At 40.9% G+C, this 24171-nt stretch overlaps 3 protein-coding genes across 3 annotated transcripts; 1 reads left to right on the top strand and 2 right to left on the bottom strand.

Moving 5' to 3' along the window:
- Positions 1 to 4208: 4208 nt before the first annotated feature.
- Positions 4209 to 5496, bottom strand: LOC310998530 (otoraplin-like). Its single transcript, XM_083988638.1, has 4 exons — positions 5273 to 5496; positions 4987 to 5126; positions 4582 to 4692; positions 4209 to 4483 (listed from the first exon to the last, which is right to left on the bottom strand). The coding sequence occupies exons 1-4, from the start codon at positions 5385 to 5387 to the stop codon at positions 4460 to 4462; spliced, it is 390 nt and encodes a 129-aa protein (XP_083844764.1). The 5' UTR covers positions 5388 to 5496; the 3' UTR covers positions 4209 to 4459.
- A 1457-nt stretch (positions 5497 to 6953) lies between these two features.
- Positions 6954 to 16978, top strand: gtpbp2a (GTP binding protein 2a). Its single transcript, XM_083988464.1, has 12 exons — positions 6954 to 7378; positions 8526 to 8552; positions 8977 to 9161; positions 9398 to 9506; positions 9621 to 9818; positions 9916 to 10090; positions 13091 to 13310; positions 13461 to 13596; positions 13700 to 13758; positions 13864 to 14035; positions 14585 to 14749; positions 14892 to 16978. The coding sequence occupies exons 1-12, from the start codon at positions 7178 to 7180 to the stop codon at positions 15072 to 15074; spliced, it is 1830 nt and encodes a 609-aa protein (XP_083844590.1). The 5' UTR covers positions 6954 to 7177; the 3' UTR covers positions 15075 to 16978.
- A 1036-nt stretch (positions 16979 to 18014) lies between these two features.
- polh (polymerase (DNA directed), eta) lies at positions 18015 to 22097 on the bottom strand (the record flags this gene model as incomplete). The annotated part of the gene is made up of 10 exons (XM_083987536.1): positions 21872 to 22097; positions 21009 to 21143; positions 20646 to 20872; positions 20366 to 20544; positions 20173 to 20276; positions 19933 to 20052; positions 19563 to 19686; positions 19360 to 19425; positions 19069 to 19241; positions 18015 to 18978 (listed from the first exon to the last, which is right to left on the bottom strand). Exons 1-10 carry the CDS (start codon positions 22006 to 22008, stop codon positions 18015 to 18017), a joined length of 2229 nt encoding a protein of 742 aa, XP_083843662.1. The 5' UTR covers positions 22009 to 22097.
- Positions 22098 to 24171: the final 2074 nt, after the last annotated feature.

Genomic DNA, 24171 nt, shown 5'->3' on the forward strand with positions numbered 1-24171 from the left:
GCATCTCCGAATGCACGACCTTTCACACCATGAAGCTATCATAGCAGAAGACAGTGGGTACCACTCCAGTCGATGAAGAACAGAATCAGGATTTCTACTGAGGTACGCAGAGTCAGAGTTTGACCTCAACAGCATGAATATAGTGGAAACAACCATGTGTCCTGGCTGCTGCTGGTGGAGTAATGTTGCAGGGCAGCTTTGTTTTCTCTGCACTTAATACCAAACGATCATGGTTTGAATGCCACAGCCCAGCTCTGTATTTTTGCGGACAATGTGCACCTTTTTATGGCCACATTTTACCATCTTCCAGTGTTACTTCCAGTAAGATAATGCACCAAATCTCAAAGCTAAATTCATCTCAAACTGGTTTGATATTGGCTATTCCTCATGCATTAGATCCATTAAACCTGTGGTGGGGTGGTTAGCAGTGGTTTCCTCACAGACAGGGATTACCACCCTGGACCCTCTTTCTGTGAGGAGTTTGCATCATGTTCCCCCTGTGCCTGCAGCAATCCCATTAGGGTAATTGCACATTAGGATAACTCTTATTGCAAATATGAGTGTGTGAGGTTGTTTGTCTCCTATGTCACCCCTGTGATAGACTGGTGACCTTTTATGGGTGTAACCCTTGCTCCCCACACATCAGTTGGATGTATAGACCAGAAACACAGGGGGATGTTTCCAACATCTTGTGGAATCTATTTCACAGAGGACTGAGGCAAAGAGCAAAGCATTAACCTACCTAGTATTACAACAGTAGTATGGTGTTCCTAGGTACAAATGTGCAAATGTCTTTTTTTTCCTGTAACAGAAGAGCATTGTAACCCTCAAGTAAGAGATATAATGGAGTGCTGAGCTGTTTGCAGGGTTGAACACACCAAAAATGAAATCAATGGTTTCTTTGTGTGCTTGTGTGACAGAGAAAATGGGTGGAATTACACTTGCTTGTGCAATTACATGAGTCAGAGATATAACACATTCACACACACACGCACACACACACAGACAGTGAACAAGAGGTTAGATGGATAAACACACTGAAAGAGAAAGAATATTGTTGAAGTTGCACTTTCCTCTCAATTAATCACTTTTCTTTCTTTATCCTTGGAGTACGACAGAATCAGACAAGACATGGCCAGTTGGTGACACAAACTAGACCGACAAAGTGCATTGTTTGTTTAAATATATAGGATATCAGATGGACACTGGTGCTCTTCAGGCTACGGTGGTGATTGATTTGTACTGACTGATTGATTGATTTAGTTCAAACAAGCAGTGAGCTGGCATTTACTGACACTCTTGAAGAAAATCTGTGCCGACAAACCCTGTCATTCAAGCACCTTTAAGACACTACCGATTAAGTCACTCGCTATAGACACATGCTTAGCCCCTCATCATGCATGTACGTCACAGGTGAAGATAAAACATGGACTTTTCACTCTCTCTGCCCCTTTGTTTGTCCATGGGAAGAACTTAGCTGTTTCATCAAAAACATTCACTGTGAGTCACCCCATGTTCGATATGACCATTGTGATTGCTCCTCAAATGTTCTTCCAATCTCATTCTCTTTCGTTTTTCTTTCGCTCTCGCCACAATTCTGCTCAATTTAAGTTTATATAGCTTTTCAGAGGCAGACAAGACGGAGATATTTTCCCAATAAATTGCTCTGGAGTGTTTTGCTTATCAAGGAACCTCTCTCACACAATTGAATTGATCTTTTGCTGATTATAATTTTGTCTCCCTTTTTATAATTGCTTCAAATTAAAGAAAATAAATCAAATCTGCCGCAGTTATTGGCTGTTCAGATTAAGAGCTGTTCAGCCACATTTGTTCAACAGTATCTCAGCTCGTTGCATCATACACACATGAGTTTTTGGGGATGTAAGAAAAAATAAAAAGAGTCATGTCACACTCAGATGCTAACCAGACCTGAGGCTGTTGATTTCTCAGCTGTACAGGGCGCTGTGCTGCCGGGTGGTAGAGGTGTGGGTGTGACACCGGAAGGGGGGGAAAAGGGAAAAAAATGCATCTGCTGTAGCCTGCATTTGGCAGCTGCTCCTTTAAGCTCACACATAAACATGCACGCACATCAATCTCTTCTGACACACAATCCCTGCTTGTCACTATGGTAACACCCCAAAGCTACAGCTGTCTGATGGAAGATTGACTTTAGATTCACTTGATGTGAATTGTGAATTTTGGCCTACACATACACATAGTTCTGAACTTGCAATTTGCAATCAGAGGAAAAGAAGTTAAGTGTTTCAAACCTTTGGGACAACTGTTGGCCACTGGATTCAGAAACTAATTCTTCTGCCTGTGCCAGCTCCATTACAATAAAGTGCTATTTATTCTGAATCATGCTATTTGTTCTGAACTGAAATCTTCTATTCCCTTCTCTCTCTTCTTCTCTTCCTTTAACAGACCCCTTCAGATATGTACCAGGCATGTATTTCTCGAGCAGCAGTTCATGGTGGACGTCCCCATTTGAAAAAGGTTTGTATTGATCTGGGCTGAGAATGGGACAGAGGATTGATCGCAGTGTGTGGCAGACCTGTTTCCTAAACTCATAAGCCTGCTTTTCTACGAATGCCTGCAGGTCAGACAGAAAAACAAGCTAATGAAAATGACCTGTTTGCAGTGTCTAAACAAATCAATGCATGCAGCAGCCATGTGCAGCCATGTGACTTCCTGAAATTGCAGAGAAATGGAATGGAAGCTCTGAAAAAAACATCAAATCACTGAGTCTTCCTTTATCCAAACAAAGGGACTTTGGGTTTAATAATCAGAGAGTGTTTGATAGAGATGTTATATCCAGACTATCTCTCTATCTGGGTGGGTGCTGCGATGCATAAAGAAGACATACAGACGATTCAAAACCAATCAAAAAGAGATTCAAATCATTCCGTGGAAAGAGTCTTAACTATGACGGACGTCAGCCCATGTTTATTCATAACAGCTCACTGGAAGCTGCTTGTGCATGAGAAGAGGCATGTATGTGTGTGTGTGTGTGTGTATATGTGTAAGCGCGCCCGTACATGTGAGACAGGCCGAGAGACATTGGGGCAAATTATGTCATCATATCGAATGATCTAATATTTTATTTATCTGAAAACAAAGGACTAATGGCTGGCATGTATGCAATGACGTAACAACACTTGACATAAACGTTAAATATATTCATCACAACTAAAATCAAAGGTCAAATTACACCAAGAGGTGAGGTCCTTCTTAAAACCTCACCTCTTGGTGTAATTTGACCTTTGATTTTAGTTTCTAAAATTAGTTTCTGAAGGTCTATAATAACTGAAAATATACAACGAAATTATGTGTGCTCCTGCAGGGTGCTCTGCTCGACACATAAATCACAGTCAATCCTAAACAAACAGATGCACACACATACTCACACAGTGTGTAGATTGCTGTAATTTCAGTTGGATGCATGTTGAAGAAACAGTAATGTCAATGAACTGACAGAGAGACATGAGTCATGAGTCTGGCTGAAAAAAGAAAAAACAACCTGTCATCACTCTAAACCTCCTTTCAGATGAAGACTCACAAAAAAGGGAGAAAAGGTGCCCCTTTGCTTTTTTTTATTTATTTATGAGTGTCTTGCCAGTGTCACTCTAATCACAAAAGTTATCTCATTTACCTTAGATTTATTTCTTTGCTGCTGTACAATATATCACTATAACTCACCGGTATTAATGCATTTCATTGGATTTATCATTTAGTTCAGAAGGGTTTGTGCAGTGCAGTATTATCTCCATGTGTTTTTGAATGAGTGTCAGAGAGAAAGGGGACAGGGGCACATTAATTGGCTACAGAATATAGTAATAAAAAAGACCTGATAATGTGTCAGCATGACTAATTGTGCTATTGAATGGATTTCATAAGCAAATGTGCTATTATGTGATTATTTCTCCTGGAGGTTGCACTCAAAAGAAAATAAGCAGACTTCTTTGCCTGCTGTTTTAGAATGAATCATTACTTGCAGTGTGAAATGCAGACAGTTTGAACTGTAATGAAAAATTTATTGAACAGTATCAAACAAATCTAAAATAAAAATGCTATATGTAATTTGATGATAAATTTAGGCTACAAAAGGAGAATCAATATGTAAATATTACGCAACCAAGTCAGAGTACTTATGTGGGGATGCAAGTGGTTGTCTTTTCAAAGAAACAACAGGATTGATGTGAGAAAGGGTTTATTGAAAAGGACCTGTAAAGACGAAGCAAAGATGGAACTAGCTCAACACGCAGTGGTGTCAGACTGTGGATTATGAGTGGCTGAAGTGTGTCCCAGCTTTTCATTTCAGCTGGAGATAAAACCACAGGATGTAATATCAAACAGTCTGACACAATGGCATAATAGAAGAACAGTATATTCTTCTTAATAAAAGCCAGAGTTTCTAAAAGCACAATTTGGGATGAAAGAGGCTTCATTCAGTCATGTCTTAATCACAGTAGAAGTCCATGCTCTGAAAGAAAGACAAAAACAAATCACTAAATGAGATACTGGAATAGTTGACCAACACCTATTACTTTAGCAACTAAAAATCCTATAAGAGATACTCACATTTGTGGGAATCACAACTGTGTCTTGCGTAAACTTGTGAGTCTCCTTCAACACAGTTGCAGGAAAGTATCCAATGATGCCCATCTGGTCCACATACCGGTCACTGTAAACCTGCAAGTGAAAATAATATGACCTCTCTCACAAATTAACAGGCATCACATTATATATGCTGTATGCATTTAACCTTCCTTACTGAAATACGCATAATGTAAATGCTTGCTCATTTTAGATACAATGAAATATTTACCAAATGTTCTTTTATTTGACATTTTGCTCTTGTCAGCAAGACCAGACAGTTCAACATGTGTTTGTCCCAGCTGCTGCACATCCTCTGTAACTCCTTTTGTAACTCACTGCAGGTGCTACACTGCTAAATAACTCATAATGAGAAAAATATGCACATACACTTCCAGACCAGAAGACTCCGCCGCCCTCTTCTGGTACGAGTTTAGAATACACATACACCATCTGACCCTTCCTGATGTTGATGAATCTGCAGTCAGGAGCAATGAAGTCATCCAAGGCTGTGGCCATGGAGAGAACGTCTGATAAGACACAGACAGAAAAGAAAAAAACTATTTAAGATTTATCCTCGAGAAGTTAAACCTATTAATTTTTACTGCATGATTATAACACATAATGCATTTCAAGATGAACTGCATGCTCTCATATCTTTCATGTTCTGACTTACGTGAGCATTCTGCATCTCCGCAAATCTTGCTGTCTGCTAACTTATCCATGATGACGGCTCTTGCAGTCTGCTGTAGTAGTCCAACACATAGCAGAAACACAAGGGGATAACTCATGGTGGCTGAAAGAGTAGAACCAAGGGAGTGTTGTGTCTGTGTGTGTGGATGTGAAAGTGGACGTTTGAAGTAACTTAAGGCTGTAAAAATCTCCAAAACACTTCTCTCAGCCAGGACTGAATGGGCTGAGCCCCTACATCAGAGGTCGCTTGGCCAATCAGTGTTGAGTTTCACTCTGGAACTATTCATTTCCCCACAGGGGTGTTGGCTGACTGTTTTTTTTTTAACTTCTCAAATCTTAGTCTCTTTGCAGGAACAAGCAGTCACAGTTCATGAGAGCTGTGTAGCTCTGTAAACTTCAAGTGTATAAACACTGCATGGTGCTCTTTCAACAGGCCTGGGCGGCTCTCAGTAAGTTCCACACTTTTTGAACAGGCAGTAGGCTACTATAACTCTATAACTCCTAACACATAAGACCATAACAAAAATATATTGATTACTATGTGTAGAAGTGCAAATATTTATATTTATATTTAATTATTTTACCATTAACAATATATTTGAATAACAAAGCAAAGTGGAATGAACTTTGCTAGTGACAACTGGCTCACTTTGAAATCTAGCTCAGATGTGACCCACACATTTGCAAAAAAAGAAATGCAACCAAACCTAGTCGAATTAACATTTTCAAAAGTGTCTACACAATGAGGATTTGTCAGACTAATGGAGTTAGACCCACTTTCAAATAGTGTCAAAAACTGTTGAATTATGTTTTGCATCCCCTCCATCTCCTCTATATAGGCTACCTTAACAAACAAAAACAAAACAAAAAAAAACTGGACCCATATAGTCATATTTCCATCCAAACAGCTGGTGGCAGTATTGTCCACTTGCTGTGGTCAACAGATTGCACTATTAAAGTCAAATTAGTTGGTTACTTGTGTCAAGTGAAATTATGTTGTTAACAACTTATTAGTTATCTGTTTTTAATGAATTTCATGGTGTAATACTTTGCTTTAATACAGTGTGATAAACTAACCAGAGGAATTATCAACTCAGTAGCCTATAAAGTCAGTGCTGACTTCTGAGAATAACTTCAGTCCTTATTATTAAAGAGTTAACGGAACTATCAATCATTGTTTTTGTTGGCAAATTAATTAGGCAAAACCTTAATGATCCAGGCTTTGTATCATTTTGTGGCTGTTGACTGATATTTTTATTGCGCTATAATATGAACACACGATTGGAGAGTTGTTGTCCTGTACAGCAATTAAAAGCCAACTCATAGGTCAAATTCTATTCTATGATCTATACGTCTCGGTTGGTGACACAGTTTTCTGTCTTGTTGCATCAGATGTTGCAAACGATACGCTTTTTAAAGTCTTTGTCAACAAGCATAATTATTTCCTTTTTCGACTGATGCAAAGAACTGTAAACTGGTGTCTGTGTGAGTACGCTGTTATGACCGAGGCAGCGAGGCGGGCGGTGTTTAACCCACCATTCGATATCTCTTAAACTAGAAAAGAAAACGGAACCGCCCGCTTGGGCTCTGTCGCGATTCAAATCAAGCACACCCTTAGACATGCAGGACTGTGACGTAAACACCGTGTAAACTCAAAGCTACAGCCTCGGACGGTGCTGTTATTGTTCGGTTTGAAGAGTTTGGGGGGCGGCTGGCCGATGCTCTGGCGCTGCTTTCGGGGGCTGTAAGCTACCACAGGCAGGTTAATAACACTCAAATGCAAAGCACCTGCTTGCCTAAGTCGAGATATAGTTGAACAACATACCGGTAGCATCATTTTACATCCAAGGTAGTGGTAAGCTAACAACTTAGGTCCAAGAGTAAGCCGATGGATGCGCGGGTATCGGACTTATTCGCCTCAGGAAATGGACACGGCTCCGGATCTCCAGGTGTCGCCTCCAACGTCAAGCCTGGAAACGGCTTTGGCGTAGCCCCCAAAAAAGCTGGTGCAAAGAACAAGAAGTCAAAAGCTGCTCGCTTCTCTCGCACCTTCAAACCGAGCAATAACACCCCGTATCTACCTCCAGAGGTAAGCAGGAAAAATACACGCACACAATACAATAGTGTCCTCTAATAATAACAACGTTAACTTATTAAATTAGTATTTGCACATGCATGTTGTGGGGTTTATAACTTATAATGTACATTTTTCGTTGCATTTCCTGTCCATGGCGGGGGAGTTAGCTATCCGCAGCCCGACTTGTATCGTATTTAAACTTGCAGTGACACGTAGCTAGTCGGAAACGCGGCGGAAAATGAATGAGATGCAGAGACCTTTAGGCTAACATTAAACAAACTAAGAGTTGATGTTAAACAGTATGCACAGTAGTTTTCGCAGCAGCATTAAGTTAAATGTGTGTACAGTAGTAACAAGCTGCGGGCTAAAGCAGGCTAGTGTTTCACTAGCTAGCACAGCAAAAGAGGGACAGCTGTGTTTGTAAATATCTAGCAAAGGGGGGAGGGGGCGGGGGTATACTCTGGACTCGTGGAGCTAATGTTATTATTGCCTCAGATATTCACTCAAGTTATTACACAGTAACGAAAGGTTAACGTAACGTTACTCCCACATCTGGTTTATAACACTACGCAGAGTTAATGGGATTATTATTGAACTGTGTTGGTTGATCTCTAGCCAATGAACTGAACCCTGAGCCAAATTAAAGGTTAAGTGGTGGACTGCGTTTTTATTATTTATTATGGCTAATATCAGGCATCCATTTTTAAATATATTAGCACTTAGTATCTTGGTTATAAACTTGAGTCCTTTTAATGGGCATGTCTCAACATATCCCATAGCTTCAGTTGTTGTTTCAGCTGACCTCTAGTATGTTGCTAATTAGCTCCACTCTCCTGTAATAATCATAACTGTATATTTTGTCTTACTTGTAGGAATAGTGACAAGTTACCTTTAAATGTATATTACCTTTTCATTTTGTCCTATATCACATTAAGTAGCTGTGTATTAAGGCAAGCAAAACAGTTAGTTGGTTTGAACGGCTCACAGTGACTACCTATTCATAGTGGAGCACTGACTGCTCATTCAGTCAGATTGCTTTTCTTTGTGTCTTTTAACAAATCAATAGCCTGTTGTCTCACTTCTCTGCAGTCTGACAGCTGTTGTTTCTGTTCTCTGTCTGTCTGTCTGTCTCTCTTTGTTTTCCCTCCCTGTCTCTTAGGCTGAAGAGGGAAATATAGAGTACAAGGTAAGCAAATTAGCTGTCATGTCATGCAAAAGACCTTGTTGTGTTCAAAGGATATTTTGGTTTCCTTCAAAGTGAGCTAGTTGTCTCACCTAACACAGCTTCTCTATAGGTCAATCATCATACCAATACGCTTCCAGTAATATGTAGGTAAAATGTCAGAATATTTAAGTGTGGTCTCACATGATCTATGAAACCAACACCCCATAGGATTAGCAAGATCTTTTTTAGTCTTTGGACAGCTGCATTGCCCACCACATTAACACAGACTTTATTGAAGATTTTTTTATTGCCTCAGGTCCTCTGTAATCCTCTAAAATGCTTTTTTTTTTTTTTGCATCATTCAGAGTTATTTAATAATTGATTAGATTTTCCATGATACTGGTGTAATTTCAACACTGATGTTTAAATTCTCTCCTTTCTTCAGCTAAAGCTGGTGAACCCAACACAATACCGCTTTGAGCACCTGGCAACGCAAATGAAATGGCGACTGCAGGAGGGCCGAGGCGAGGCTGTCTATCAAATAGGTGTTGAGGACAATGGCATGCTTGTGGGACTATCAGAGGAAGACATGAGGGCATCACTGAAGACGCTCCATCGTCTTGCAGAGAAGTGAGTTCATAAAGTGTCCTTATTTACTTTTAAGTTACATATTAAGATAAGATGAGGTCATATTTACTTGTCACATACACAATTATACATATTACAATATGCAGTGAAATGTGTTATTTACTGTATGTGGTACATACTAGATATTATCCCAGCTTTACATTCTGTAGTTTTAATATACCCCTTAACCCTAACCCAAATAGTCAGTCACGTGTAAGTGGAAATTTTGTGATCGACAGAGTTGGAGCTGACATCACTGTCCTCCGAGAGAGAGAGGTGGACTATGACTCTGATGAGCCTCATAAGATTGCTGAAGTTCTCATTCGCAAGGTGCCAGACGACCAACAGGTTAGTGAGCCTACTGTGAAGGCATGCTGTTTTCTGGCTGATGCCCTTTTGTTGCTGGTTTGTTTTTTTAATTAAAAAAAGAAATAAAATTGTCCCGTGTTATTATTTCCACAGTTCTTGGACTTGCGAGTAGCTGTACTGGGTAACGTGGACTCGGGCAAGTCCACTCTGTTGGGTGTTTTGACACAGGGTGAGCTTGACAATGGACGGGGGAGAGCGCGGCTCAACCTCTTCAGGCACCTTCATGAGATCCAGACTGGTCGAACTTCAAGCATCAGCTTCGAGATCCTTGGCTTCAACAGTAAAGGAGAGGTAAGAAAGAGAACAAATGTTTGTGACTGATATCTGACCTATATCTTTACTAGTTCTAACAGGAATATTTTGGTGCTTTTGCTTTCTTTTCTCTTAGGTTGTGAATTACAGCGAGTCTCGAACAGCAGAGGAGATTTGCGAGAGTGCCTCTAAAATGATCACATTCATCGATCTGGCGGGTCACCACAAGTACCTGAAGACTACCATCTTTGGCCTCACCAGTTACTGTCCAGATTTCGCTATGCTGGTCGTGAGCGCAAATACTGGCATTGGTGAGTGTTGATTGATTCTTTTCATTTTCTACATGTTTGATGAGAACATGTCCTACATTGTATGTAATTCTGTCTCTGTGCACTTAATCCAGTAACTCACTCCGGTCACTAAACAAGTTGAGAGTGGCTCAGTCACAGGGACAGGGAGCTGGTAATAAACACTTGCCTGGCCAGTCTGACAGGACGTCTATGTTTGTGTACACCACACTTCAGAAAGTAGTAGTAGGTCTGATCAGCTGGCTTAGCACTTGGGAAGCATGTGATATCTGATCTTATGTAACACACCACCCTCCCAACCACAGCCACTTTACCCCCTTTACTGACCCTGCCCGCCACTACTGGTCCCAAAATATCTCAAATTCCATCCATTCATGTCAGAGTCCTCTGACCCACTTGAAGTAGTTCTGTGGTTGATTTCAAGCAGATTTGGTAAACCTGATACCTGGAAATGGGTCAGCAAGCTACAGTGCACATCAACACCACTAACCTTTGAGAATGTACAGTATATAGCACTTGCCAGTCACCTGAAGGTATTACCCAAACACTTGCAGAACTTTGCATAGGAGTAAGTCTATTTTATTGATCTCTGCAATGAAATAAACTTAAGTGAATCAAGACTTAATTCCATTCAAGTTTTGACTTTCCTGTCTTGAGAATACTTTACAAGGTCTTCTCATCACATTTTAATATTTTATAATCTGACTGGCTTGGGCATTGTATTTGGACAGCTTGTTTTAATTATAGATTCTCTTATAGTCCATTACTAAAGCAGCATCACACCCATCCACACCAGACAGACCTTTTATGATAACATGTAGTGAAACAGAGTACAGGAAGCTTGAACAACAGCACTGAGATCCAGGAATGACGTACACTGAAACCTGAGCTCTGTAAACTTGTGGGGCAGGCTGGGCTTTTCTTTGCTTTGTTATGCCTGTCAAGACGTATTATTTGAGTACTTGTGTTCATGAGAAAGAGGAACGGCATTTGATTTAGTTTGTAGGGGTATAGAAAATAAAGTATTGTCAGAAGTGGGATTCGAACCCACGCCTCCAGGGGAGACTGCGACCTGAACGCAGCGCCTTAGACCGCTCGGCCATCCTGACATAGATATGCAGCTGTTTCCTCTCTCTCTCTCTCATGACTGTGGGAGGGGGAGGGGCCTCCACAGTCGCAGTGAGTGTGCTCAGATAAGAGCCCCCTGTTGATCTGAAGAGAACCTGTTTTCGCTGTGCTTTTGAAAGTAAAACCTGTAAATAACTTTATTCAAATGGCAAACAGGAATGCGGAAATCTACGCCCTGGAGACAGGACTGGTTATTTAACAATCCAGCTCACATCCTGCCGGAGTTATTAGGCAAACTAAAATCTGCTGCTAATGCATGGCTGGTACTACTTCTTTTTAAGGTTATTTTGAAAACACACAAACACACGCATACAGACCTAAGTCTTGTGTTCAAGAGTCTCTGATAAACTGTATTTTTATTCAATGCTATCTTTAAGTGTTGAGTTTTCTTCACACATCAAAATTAATAACAAGGAATCTTAAGTGATGAGTTCTGCCAAGTCAAGGTAGAGAATAAACAAGCAGCAGACTGCTTATTAAGGCACAGCTGAAACATATATAACCGCTATGACAATATACTGTCCATTAGAGTGAAAGCTGATAATTAAAATTATAACATATTTTAACATTACAATTAGCATATTTGTTCAGTCGTCATGTTTGAAAAATGTGAGAAAAAAATACACTTGTGTAAGTGTTTTTAGCCTCATCTGGTGTATAAAGGCATGGATATACAGTCAAAAAACATCAACAACATCTACTGCAGTGCAAAGGAGAATTTAAATGGGTTTCAAAGACAACAATCTGAAATTTTATAATAAAGCACAATCTGCAATACTATACATCTTTTGAAGTCTACAGCATAGTACTGTCTGTACTGTAGACATTGCTGTGTTTGTAGTTGTCTGTTCTAAAATGGGGCATGCTGGGGAAATAGGGTCAAGAATGAGAACCACCTTAGCTATGCAAGTGACAGAAAGGGGACATAGCGTCTGCAACCCAAGAGCTCCTGCTTTAATTATGAAACAGAGTAATGGATCCGTGTAATGCATAGGCCTCGTCTTAGGTTGTATCTGTGACAAGCCAAAAACCCAAGGGGAGGGAAATCATCTTGTATCATTTCGTAATGCATTATTTAATATTTTTGACACTTCCTCTTCACTCATCGTTATTTACAGTGCATGAAGAACTTTGAATTTTTATTTGCACTGTTACCTTGAATGCACTGGAAATAACACAGCTTGGAAAACAGTCTGCAGCTCAGCCGATGAGGGGTCAGGGCATTTTGAGTCTCTGTCAGCCTTTAAAAGTGTGTTTAAAAGGGTCAGTACTCAGTACCCTTGACCTCTTAAATGAAGTAGGCTGAGTTGAGACCTACAGTATATCCTATGTCTGGGAAATTATCTGCTATACATATCACTTTCTCTCACGTGACACTTGTTTACAAAGAAATATGATCCACCAGGCATGTCTGCCATCACCTGGTTTGGAAAGGGTCTTGTTTTGCATTCTGGACAGCCCAAACATTAGTGACATAATTAGAATAGTCTCTTCCATGCTGTTGTATCTTCGTACTCTGATGCCATAATAATCGTACGTCATGGGAAATTCTACCTGGCCTTATCAGTCTACTTGCGTGGTTTCTTGAGCCTCAGTCAGACATTAAGTGGTGGCTTGCCTTGAAGATAAGCAATATTATCTCAGGTCACAGCTGTGGACTGAGGACAGGCATTGTGTTTGTACACATAAAAAGTGTCCTTTCTCTGCCCCTGACTCTATTGTATTGTTTTTGATATCCTATCTATATGAAGCACTGTCTAGCTACATCAAATGAACATTGGCGGTTGAGAGGTTTGATTCTGCCAAAGGTAATATTCTGTGCATCAACGCTTTTTTTCTATTAATGTGCATCCTCTCCTTCTTACCCTTTTCTAGCTGGAACTACTCGAGAGCATCTTGGGCTCGCCATGGCCCTGAAGGTGCCAATATTCATCGTCATCAGTAAGGTGGACCTGTGTACGCGGGCCACTGTGGAGCGCACGGTGCGGCAGTTGGAGCGTGTCTTGAAACAGCCGGGCTGCAACAAGGTGCCCATGGTTGTAAGCAGCACGGACGACGCTGTCACAGCAGCTCAACAGTTCGCCCAGTCACCCAAGTATGAAAAGAGCCACATATACATCATTGATCAAGTATATGAACCTGATTTATTTTTAACGTTTTCTAGATTATGTTATCACAAGAGAGGGCAGAAACTAGCCGGTGATTTCCGTGTGCCCTGATTTTGCGTTTGTGCTCTCTCTGGCAGCATCACACCCATCTTCACCTTGTCCAGTGTGTCGGGAGAGAGTTTAGACTTGCTTAAGGTTTTCTTCAACATCATTCCTCCTCTCAGCAACAGCAAAGAGCAGGAGGAGCTTATGCAACAACTAACTGAGTTTCAGGTAGGTCTGAGATGAAGCATGTGTTGGCACATAAGTGATCAGATAGCTCCTGTATATTCTGCCTTTGACAATGAGTTTGACAAGAGTGAACATCCTATTACAGGTGGATGAGATCTACACAGTGCCAGAGGTGGGGACTGTGGTGGGAGGGACTCTTTACAGGTCAGTGTATTGAAATGCTTTCTTCATGATCATCTATTCAGTTTGTATTATTTGGTTTGTTTGGCATGGACTCTCTTTGAGCCGCTGTTCTCTTTGATTGTGCAGTGGTATTTGCCGTGAGGGAGATCATCTTGTAGTAGGGCCCACAGACTCAGGCCATTTCCACAAGTTGACCATCGGGAGCATCCAGAGGAACCGCTCGGCATGCAGGGTACTCAGGGCCGGCCAGGCTGCCACACTCGCCTTGGGGGACTTTGACCGCTCATTACTACGCAAGGTTAGACTGCTCTATCTATGGGAAGTGTGTTCATGAAAATAAATGTCTGGATCACTGTTCTCTTATTCATATGGAGAAAACAGACAAGAGTAATTACTAATTAGCATGAGCCATTATCGTCAATGTAGCAGACAGGAACTCAAAACATTTTTTCTGTATACTTTTAATTAGGGCTGCCAAAGTTGATGCGATAATAAGTAAACGCAAAATTACTTTAAATGCCACTAATACTATATATATTATACATAACTGGAGAATTTTATGATGAAGGCCGAAAATAAGTTTCCCCCCTTTGAAAGACCAGCAGCATCAGATGTTATTCTGGAGAATACACTGGACAGTATTTGTCCTTGTTTCAGATTGTTGCAATAACAATAAACATACGTTTGCATAAAGCAAACATATTTTTCCAGTTAACTATGGAAATCATGCGAGTAATCGGCATTAGATAATTTAATCAATTGACATTTATGTCATTATAACAAAAGAACATGTCACACACTGAATTGTAATCTAATGTATACAATCATGTCTTTTGCACTCACTCAGGGTATGGTGATGGTGAGTCCAGAGATGGATCCAACCATCTGTTGGATGTTTGAGGCTGAGATTGTGCTGCTCTTCCATGCTAAGACCTTCCACAAGGGCTTCCAGGTTACTGTGCACATTGGCAATGTGAGACAGACAGCCACTGTGGCAGCTGTGTATGACAAGGTAAGTTCATCCACCAGGATACAGCTGTCTGGAAATTGTCTTCTGTTTCTAAAATCTATGCTTGTTTTATCCCACTTAGTTGCCTTGAGCAGATTATGTCCGACTATTCTTAGATGTGTTTATGATACGTCACTGTACACAGGCGGAGCTGAGGACAGGAGAGAAAGCAGTGGTCCTCTTTAAGTTCATCAAGCACCCAGAATACCTGAAGGTTGGAGCTAAGGTGCTGTTTAGAGAGGGCGTGACGAAAGGTATCGGCCACGTAACCAAGTTGCTGCCCATTGGCCAGTACCAGCCATCTCAAAGCGAGGATGAGGAAGCCTGAAGTTTCTCAGACAACCACAACAGAAAACACCGTCCCACCCCAAACAAGGTGCTCTATAAACCCCTCCTGCTTTCTCCAAAGGCCTCTCTGCCCTGTTCTCTGCACAGTAAACGCCTTCCACCAGATTTTGTTGTGTTACCACCCTTTTCCAAACGCCTTCTTGCCACCGTCTTGATCATTTGTCCTCTTCAGCCTTTTAAATACCTTAAGTCTGTTTTTCTGGTTGAGGTTCAAAGAGTGTTGCTTTTCATGGCACTGATGAAAGGAAAATTTAATATTCAAAGCAACATCTACCAAAGTGATATTGAGTGTCAAGACCACATAGTTGCAACGCACAGATCTATAAGTGGCAACTAGGAACACCAATGTTGAAGTGCGCTGCCTGCACAGTTTACACCTGAATGCACGACCCAACACACTTCAAAAAAGATGCACACACACTTGCACTGATACATAAATGCCAGTGTTGACATATCTTTGGCAGATAACCGTTTACAAACTCAACAACTGCAAGTATGAAATGCTCGGACATCAAGGTATAACCTGTATCACCAGTGTCATTGTTGTCATCATCCCACAGCAGCTTGTCTGTGATACCAGCACAGTGCCTGACTAATAGGGACAAGCCTCTGATCTCATCTATATTTGAAAACTCTCACATCATATCTGTTTCTTAAGAACTACTAATGAATTGTGAGATAATTTTAAAAGCAACAAGTTGCATTCGTGGTTCTCAGACACATCTTGTCAGTCGTATATAAGCTTAACCAACTTGCTTCAAGCTATATTACTGACACAGGCACTTTATGAAGGTGAAGGAGGGCACTGCGAGGTATGCAAAGGTAGAACTTGACCCTGTTTGTATGTCTGCCTGCCAAGCTAACTCACATTGGCAATTACCTTATAACTGTCACATCTGTCTATGATAATTCTGTTTTGTTCACAAATAATGCCTCACGATAGCACAGCGAGATGGTGATGATCTCACTGCCTATCTTTTAAGTGCTTTAGTTACTCAGGTCAGTGTCAATATTGTATTAGACAGCATTCCACTCACACAGAAGTTCTCCAGCGAATGTTTCTGTTGCTGACTTGGGGGAGAGAGGTGTCTCCCAAAGAGATGTGTTTGATTATGCATTATATAGTATGTGAAGCTGCCAACTAATGCAGCTTTGTTTAAAAGCAATTCTGTTTGAGGTACTTGACGTTGTCTCTTGGCTTGAGTTACTGATGTCACTAACTTTAAAGGGGTTTAACACAGTGCCTAATGGGGCTACTGTTTAGTAGCCTTCCATTGTACCCCGAAGTTTTACAACTTAGTAAATAAAACAGTAACATCTATTTAAGTCGGTGCTACTACTAGAAACAGTTTTTGATATAAAAAGACAACTTTGAAAATGAATGTTAATTGCTACTCTGTTTGAGGCTGCTGTTGGCCCTTCAGTCTGTTTTATCATTGCATGTTGATGTGATTTATACACATATTGTTGTCCCACTTACATCAGTGACACAGAGGACAACTGAGATGTTTGCCCCGTTTTGTTACACCCACGTTGTTGTGCACAGTTTTTGTGCATTCAAAGATAGGAAAATTTAGAAAGCATTTCAACCAAAATATTTTATAGCATTTATGAAGTTATATCAGGGGTTTAAAGTTTGTTTTAAAGCATCTGAGAAGTATTTTATAGATTTCTAGTAGTTCTGAATTTTACAGTCATCCAAACACCTTTTTCACTTTCTTTTCACTGCAGTCCTCTTAATTACCAACGCAGCTTCACTTTTTGAAAGCACGTTTAAGACCTGTGTTCCTTTTAACTGAATTTTGATCATTTTTTTGGGTGAAATGCAATATTTATGTACAGATCAAATTTGTGTATCATGATGTACATGAATAAAACCTTTATTGTCTCTTTAATAGGTGTTTCCTTGCTGTCTTTTAAACATAGTTACATAATGTTTTAAACCATGTCATACATCCAGTGTTTTTTTCTATAAGCTCACATCACAGAGCCATGACTCATGACACAATTAAGTTTTATTTTCCTACAACAGCTCCTCCTCTTCTGTTCTCTAGTCCAGCTGACGCAAGATGATGCAAGAGTACTTTACTTATTCAGCCGTCTGTCGATGTTCATACACTGCAGGACAATAGGCTCACTACTGTAAAGAAGTGTAAACAAAACGACACATCCTACTGACAGCCACATTAATAGTCACATCAAACACCCTGGGTCTACATAATGTATGTTATTAAATCATAAAAGAATGCAGATGCCTTCATATTACATTTACTCTTATTAGTTATTCCATATGATGTTTAGTGGTTTCTTTATGGTAAAATGTGAGGTTGACATTTACCATAGATTTATTAAAATTTCAGTCTGCGAGAGTAAATTGGGACAGTCTTATCAGTGGGGCTGGTGTTCTGTGTGTGTCTGATTAGCTTTGGTGCCTTGCAACAAGCATAAACAGAATGAAGAAATTATACTCACTTTTATTTGGATCCCTGAGGACACACAAGTGTAATTTGCAGTAAACATAATTTTTAATATACATCCTCTTGTCTTACAAAACATTTTCTGTATTTCTCTGGTTCACCTGAAAACTTTGTAGTTTAACTGCATAGCTCTGCTCTAGTCTACATTTAGCCGACTAGTGGCACCTGCTGGTACATCAGAATATTACATGATGATACACACAATCTGACAAAGTGTTTTCCTAAAAATACCACCATTATCTATAAAATAAAAACATGTTAAAAATAAATTCCATAAACACTGTCTTTAATATGCATAAATTAGTATAAAGCTCACAAACTTCAATAAGTCCTAGTGTAACCTGTTACAATCACACTTTTCATTTATTTACGCATCTGTGAAATATACTATTATCTTAAATTTGTATTATACTTATTTAAAGGTGCCACTCTAGAGTACATCTTCATTTCCTCTTGAAAAAAGAATCCAGAGTGCCTGCACTGCTTCCTTGAAAGCAGTGTCTTTTTGGTTGGGGTCCTGAGTGGCCTCTTGTCTTTGTCTTTCCCCTGGAGGACTGGGCTGTGCCTGCTGCTCCCACTCTGAGAGGAGATGCGGAGGAGGAAGAGGAGGAGGAGGCAGAAACAGCTGCTGAACTCGCAGATGAAGAGAGAGAATTCTGGAGGTCCAGGGCAAAGTGGTAGTCGTTGTGTTCAGGCATTTCCCACACCGACACCTCCTGGCCACAGCGTTCACACTTCAACAGGTCTTCTGTGGCCACATTGGGAGGACGGTGGTTTTCCTGTGGATCAATATTGAGTTTGTCCTTTAACTCTTCACGTGGTGTTTGGTTAGGTGTAAACTCTGAGGTAGGCTTATCCAGCAGGCCTGACCCAACAGCGACAGTGTCCTCTGAGACTTCTTTTTCATTCACAGTCCCAGTTCTGTGCCCCATTTCAGGTTCGCTAAGTGTTGATACTGAGGCTTGTGAGCTTCTCTCTAGACTCTTCTTGTGGAAGAAAGAGGAAATACCTGGCCGGGGGCTGGATGAACCGTTTTTAGAGTAAGAGGAGGGCGTGACTGAAGAAACAGGGCTAGTACCTGACCTGGTATCTGACTCCACTTGACTTCCAGCTGCAGGGGTAAAGCCACATGGGTGAATTCCTGAGGAGCTTCTTTCTTCATCCTCCTCATCATCATCGTCTCGTACCTTCTGTCTTTGTTTACCAGCTGCCTTTTGAAAGAAAGACTGAATAGTGCCAGGCTGTTTGCAAGTTGAGTCACGTGTCAGTTCAGAGGTCGGCTGTGTGGTGGAGCAAACGTTCTGAGTTGAAGTGACATCACTGGAAAGGAAACCAGCTATCCCTCCTGCTGATGGAGCATCACTAAATTTGCTGGCTGAGAGGTGTAATAGGGTGAGGGGCGGAGTCCTGTGGACATGTTGCAAAAAAAAAAAGTAATAAGTCGCAGAATTCCTTCATCCAATGACTTTAAATATTGAATCGTTATATTATTATTACCATGTAGCCTGGTGGCTTCCTGCAATGTTGAGACTCTTGATGATGGCAAAGCTGTCGCTGGATAATTTGGCAGCTTCATAGCGCACTAACGCACAACATCGAGAGAAGCTGCTCGGCCTCTTATCCCCAAGCTGACGTACACCAACTGTCAACAACTTAGCCACTCGGCCATTCTGTAATGTTGGGAGAAATTACTGTCACTAATGTGGAACTCAGCAGAGGAAGTACCGGTAGTTAAACATGCTGTGTAATGATGGAAAATCTAAGAACCACAGTATTTATTTTTCTCACCACTTCTCTGTCCTTGGTTAGCCTCTCTTCCAGCTCAAGAGCCAGCTGATGTAGCCAGTGTTGGACCTACACAGATAAAGACATGAAAAATTAAATATCTTTTTCTAGATTTTAAGCAAATTGAGCAACAAAATCATAGATTACTGATGATACGTTTCCAGCCCTGATGTACCACTGGATTAGCAGAGATTGATGGTTCATACCTGCTCTTTTGTAGCCAGCGATGTCTTCCCAGGGAAGTTTTTACTGCAGCCAATGGATTTGGGAAGCTGTCTGGGTTTTACTGCTTCAAACTCAATCCCTCGACACAAATCATACAGCCACTGACTGCAAGGCAAAGACATTTACAGAGATACATGCACATGTTAATCAGGTATAAAGAAAATACCAAGACCTTAAGTCCTGTTTATTTGTGGTGGACTTTTTTGAAACAGGTCTTGAGAAAAAAGAAAACCTTTCCCCAGGTTTATGTTAAATGATGCATAGGTACCATGCATGCAAGAGGAAGACTGAGTAGGACTTCCGTTTGCCCATCAACATTACGCAATTAAAGGAATATGTGGATCATCTTACCCTGTTTTTTCTCCAAAGTGCTGCCCCAGCTGGGCCTGAGAGAAGCGAGTCAAGTCTCCCATGTTCTCTACTCCTAGAGTTTCTGTGATGGAGGCGCCCATCTTACCCCCCAGGTTACGGCTGCATGAATGAAATTAGTTGAGTGCATCACTAGTCAGCTTCCGTTTTTACATTTGTAGGTCAGATTGTGTGAAATATCTTGTGATGAACACAGTCATTGTAGTAACACATAGAACTCACATCTTGCTGATGGGTAGAGAGCCGAAAAGTTCTGTTACAGAGTCCAGAGGCAGAACAGTTTGTCGGTTCGGTTTGTTCAGTCCACAGGCAAGTTTGGCCAGAACCTGGAGAAACAGACAGTTATCTGTAACCACAGCAAGCTAACATACAACAAACACATTTATAACAAGGGAACAAAGTGAGGTTTTCATACCTTATTGTGTGAAATCCCTGCTGAACAACGGAAACCTGTGTGTTTCTCCACAGCTGCTCTCATCTCCTCAACAATGAGCGCCCCCACAGTTAGCTGCAGATCTGTAGAGCTCTGCTCCCCTGACAGAGAGACAGGTAAGGATGCCAGCCATTGCTGGAGACCTCTGGACCTCCGCTCCTCTGTAGACAAACATGACACTGTTGGTAGCACCTGTTCTACCAGAGTTTCTGTGGTGTGTTATTATTACTTGAGTAATCAGTTAATTTTGGTAATAGTCTACCTTTATCCAAGACAACACCCTCCGCAGATGGCTCCTCTTCCTCTGAACTCTGTGGGTAGCCCTGGATGTAGGTGGTCTTCAGCAGGTGAGGGTCTATTTGTGTCATGGATTTCAGCCGCTGCTGGACTGCAGCAGTCAGGTCCATGTAGGCCTCATCAATGCTGGCTCTTTCGATCACAGCGAAGCGAGACATGACCTCAATCACCTCAACACTTGCGTCCCTGTAACTACACAAGGAGTGAGTAGCTTACTTATCTTGCAACCGACACAGGAATAAATGTATTATAATAACTTATTTACCATTCATGCTATCAAAGAAAGGAAGAGTGGGGGTACAGGAGTTAAACAGTACATAGCACTTACTGTGTGAGGTCTGCCTTGCCGTGAGATTCACGCACACGTGCCACCTGGAGGTCTGAGCAAAGTTTCTTTGCATCATCTACCCACATGTTCCTTGTGACACCATGGGCCCTGGCCTCGTAGCTCACAGCTATGATACTAACAGAGGATGATATTTAAGTGAGAACTGCATCAAATCATTTCTACAAACCGTTAACAGCATATTAATGGTGAGTCCATACTATTTATCTGTGAAAGAATGGGGGCGGATGAGTTGCCAACACAGAGACAGCAGTTTAAATAGTAATGCAAATGAACAGACACAAGCTGAGAGCAGTGTTAAAACAATGTGTACTGAGCAGAGGAGTACTAACAGCTACACACTCATGCTGCCAGGTCATTTTTTTCATCTAGTAGGTTAAGATCACTGACCAAGAATCAGTACACCGCCAAATTAACAACACAATTTACATCCAATGCCAGAAATAATCCTTGAATTGAGTTGATATGTCCCCTGAGAAAGAATATCATGACTAGGAAACGTGATGACATTTGACTGCGCTATGGCAAAAGTTAGTAAGTGGAGCTTGAGTTCAGATTTGAAAGTCAGTTATTTATCAAAAAGTTGTTGTATTTCAGTATGTAAGCACCTTCTGTCTTTTGTTTGGGGTGCTTTTTACAAAGTAGACTCTCAATAACCACAAAACAGCACTGAATAAAACTTGGGACATGATTTTGCTTTACCTTATACTGAGGGGCGACTGGCGAGCCAGGGGTGGCTGAGCAATGTAATGCTGCTATTTGGAGTCAGTCTTAACGACCCTGTGTCTCTGGTGTCTCTTCAGTCGCATTAATCATAAACAAGTGTCTCTGTGTCAGAAACTCACCTGCCCCCTTTCCACGTCTTGTACTGTGCCACCACACAGGAGGTGTTCTTCAGCGCCGGATTTAGCCTCTGCTCCACCTGCACGTAAAAACAGTCCATGTCCACTAAGGCCACCACTCTCTCTTTTCCATAATCCATCAGTCCAAGAGGTTCGGTCAGCGAGAACGACGGACCCCGGCCGAGGATGCTTACTGAGGTTGAACGGGCCGCCGAAACATGAACGGGTCCCTTCCTGTCGCTTTCTATTGGCGCGAGTGCCCGAAGTTACATAAAAACGTCATCAAAAGTCGACAAACATCCCGTTGAGGCCATTACGTCGGCCATAGTGGTGAGGTCGAGTGAGGTCCTTTACCCGCCATAACCATATAGAAACGTTTCTATATTTATGGCCATAACTACAGCTTGTGAATCAATGCTAACTGCTAGTAATACACATTTGTGTAAAGAAGCTACCTTGTAAAACAATGTTTAAATTTTAAGGTATGTAGCCTACGGAGTTCAAGTTGGACACTTGGTGTAGTGTACCAAAACGAAAATGGCAGGTAAGTAGGCTACCTAAGTCAAATTCTTATCACAACACTGCAAACATGTCTGGAAAACTAGTTGTGTTAAAGGGATAGTTCAACATTTTGGCAAATTGGCCTATGGTTAGGAGTAGGTTCATTGTAAGATGTTTTTAAATTAGATTTTTATTCCCACCCTGTATGTATAAATCCAACTTGCTTTTCTTATGTACAGTATAGCTACTGCCAGCTCAATCTTCCAACAATGTGTTCCCTTTGATAATCAATCAATGACGGACTGATTTAATTTTGTTATCAAGAAGTTTAGATTTGTAACCATAAAACAGTGGCATGGTTTTTTTCAGAGGGAGAGAGAGCACATGGGGAAACTCACATAACATTTTGTTAGCTGTATTGTAGCTTTTCTGCTATGTGGCCATCACTTTCTCATTCAAGATCATGCAGTTGTGAAAAAAAGGTTTAAAAGCATGTGCAGCCCTTAACTTTTGTACTTTTGTAATTTGGATAACTTTCCTTTAGTAGGGTTGCTACAAAATTAATGTCTATCAGGTGATTTTTAAGTAGGCTAATGGCATGTGATAGAGCCATCTATTTCAGTCTGCACCTGGCAGGACCAAAAGAACTGTGTCAGAAATGAGGAAGGAACTCTTTTTAAACGAGTGTTAAACTCGCACTAGTGTTCACGCATACTGATGCCAGTATGACTTTGCCATATATTCCTCACCTTATAATACTCGCTGGATTCATGGGTAAGTCAAGTTTTAATCTGAATTATATGATATTTTTTAATAAATTATATATATATGATTGTTTATAACATTTGAGTCCACTAGCACCACTAGTTTTAATCATTCATAAAGTTAATTCCTGATTATGACTTAAACCTGTGTTATTTATTCATGATGACTGTCTGTTGTTGTTTTGTCAGGAATTCACAGTAGAATTATAACAGTGCGTGAAGTGTCAGTCCAGACTGGCGGCTACATCTCTATCCCATGTCTCTATGAGACTTACCACAGAAACCATGTGAAATACTTGTGGAAAGGAGAGTATCGTGTATTAAGTAAAACAGTAGTGGGAACAGACCAACCAAGAAACATCTCGGAAAAGTTTTCAATCTGTGATGACACAGACCAAAGTATCTTCACTATATCAATTAATGATCTGACGACGAGTGAGGACTCTTATTACTGGTGTGCTGTGAGGATTGGTCAAAAGAAATATGACCAAGAATATTTTCATCTGTCAGTCACTAACGGTAAAACCCCTTAAATTTACAACACATTTGAAATCCTCTCTGTGAACTATTTTGTGAGAGAAAAAAATGTCTCAGACAACTTCACGTTGTACTTTTGTTTGTTTCAAGGTGTTTCAAGTCTATATGTGGACCAACAGAAACTTACAGCATTTGAAGGAGGAAGTGTGACTGTTATGTGCCACTATAAATATCCAAAAGAGACAAAGCAGTGGTGCAGACTGGGCAGCGACTGTGTGATGGATCAGAACAGACTGATCAATGGAACACCAGTGACTATCAACACAAGTATCCCGAATGTTTTCAACGTGACTATGAGTGAGCTGAGGACAGAGAGCAGCGGCTGGTATTGGTGCACCAGTGGAGGCTTACAGGTGCCAGTGCATCTAACTGTTTATGAATTAACCTCAACTCCTACAACTACAATGATCCCCAATACAACAAGTAAGATCTTAACCATTAAAGTTACAAAGGTAACACACAAAGTATTGTAGTATAAAGTCTATTCCTGTCATTAAACAG

The sequence above is a fragment of the Trachurus trachurus genome (assembly GCF_905171665.1).
Source record: "Trachurus trachurus genome assembly, chromosome: 15".
Taxonomy (NCBI): domain Eukaryota; kingdom Metazoa; phylum Chordata; class Actinopteri; order Carangiformes; family Carangidae; genus Trachurus; species Trachurus trachurus.

Coding starts and splice junctions, on each gene's coding strand:
- LOC310998530 (XM_083988638.1), bottom strand. CDS start 5,387: ATGAGTTATCCCCTTGTGTTTCTGCTATGTGTTGGACTACTACAGCAG. Junction 5,127..5,272: donor CGGAGATGCAGAATGCTCAC/GTAAGTCAGAAC, acceptor GTGTCTTATCAG/ACGTTCTCTCCATGGCCACA. Junction 4,484..4,581: donor CAGTTGTGATTCCCACAAAT/GTGAGTATCTCT, acceptor TCTTTCTTTCAG/AGCATGGACTTCTACTGTGA.
- gtpbp2a (XM_083988464.1), top strand. CDS start 7,178: ATGGATGCGCGGGTATCGGACTTATTCGCCTCAGGAAATGGACACGGC. Junction 13,597..13,699: donor AACAACTAACTGAGTTTCAG/GTAGGTCTGAGA, acceptor ATCCTATTACAG/GTGGATGAGATCTACACAGT. Junction 14,750..14,891: donor TGGCAGCTGTGTATGACAAG/GTAAGTTCATCC, acceptor CACTGTACACAG/GCGGAGCTGAGGACAGGAGA.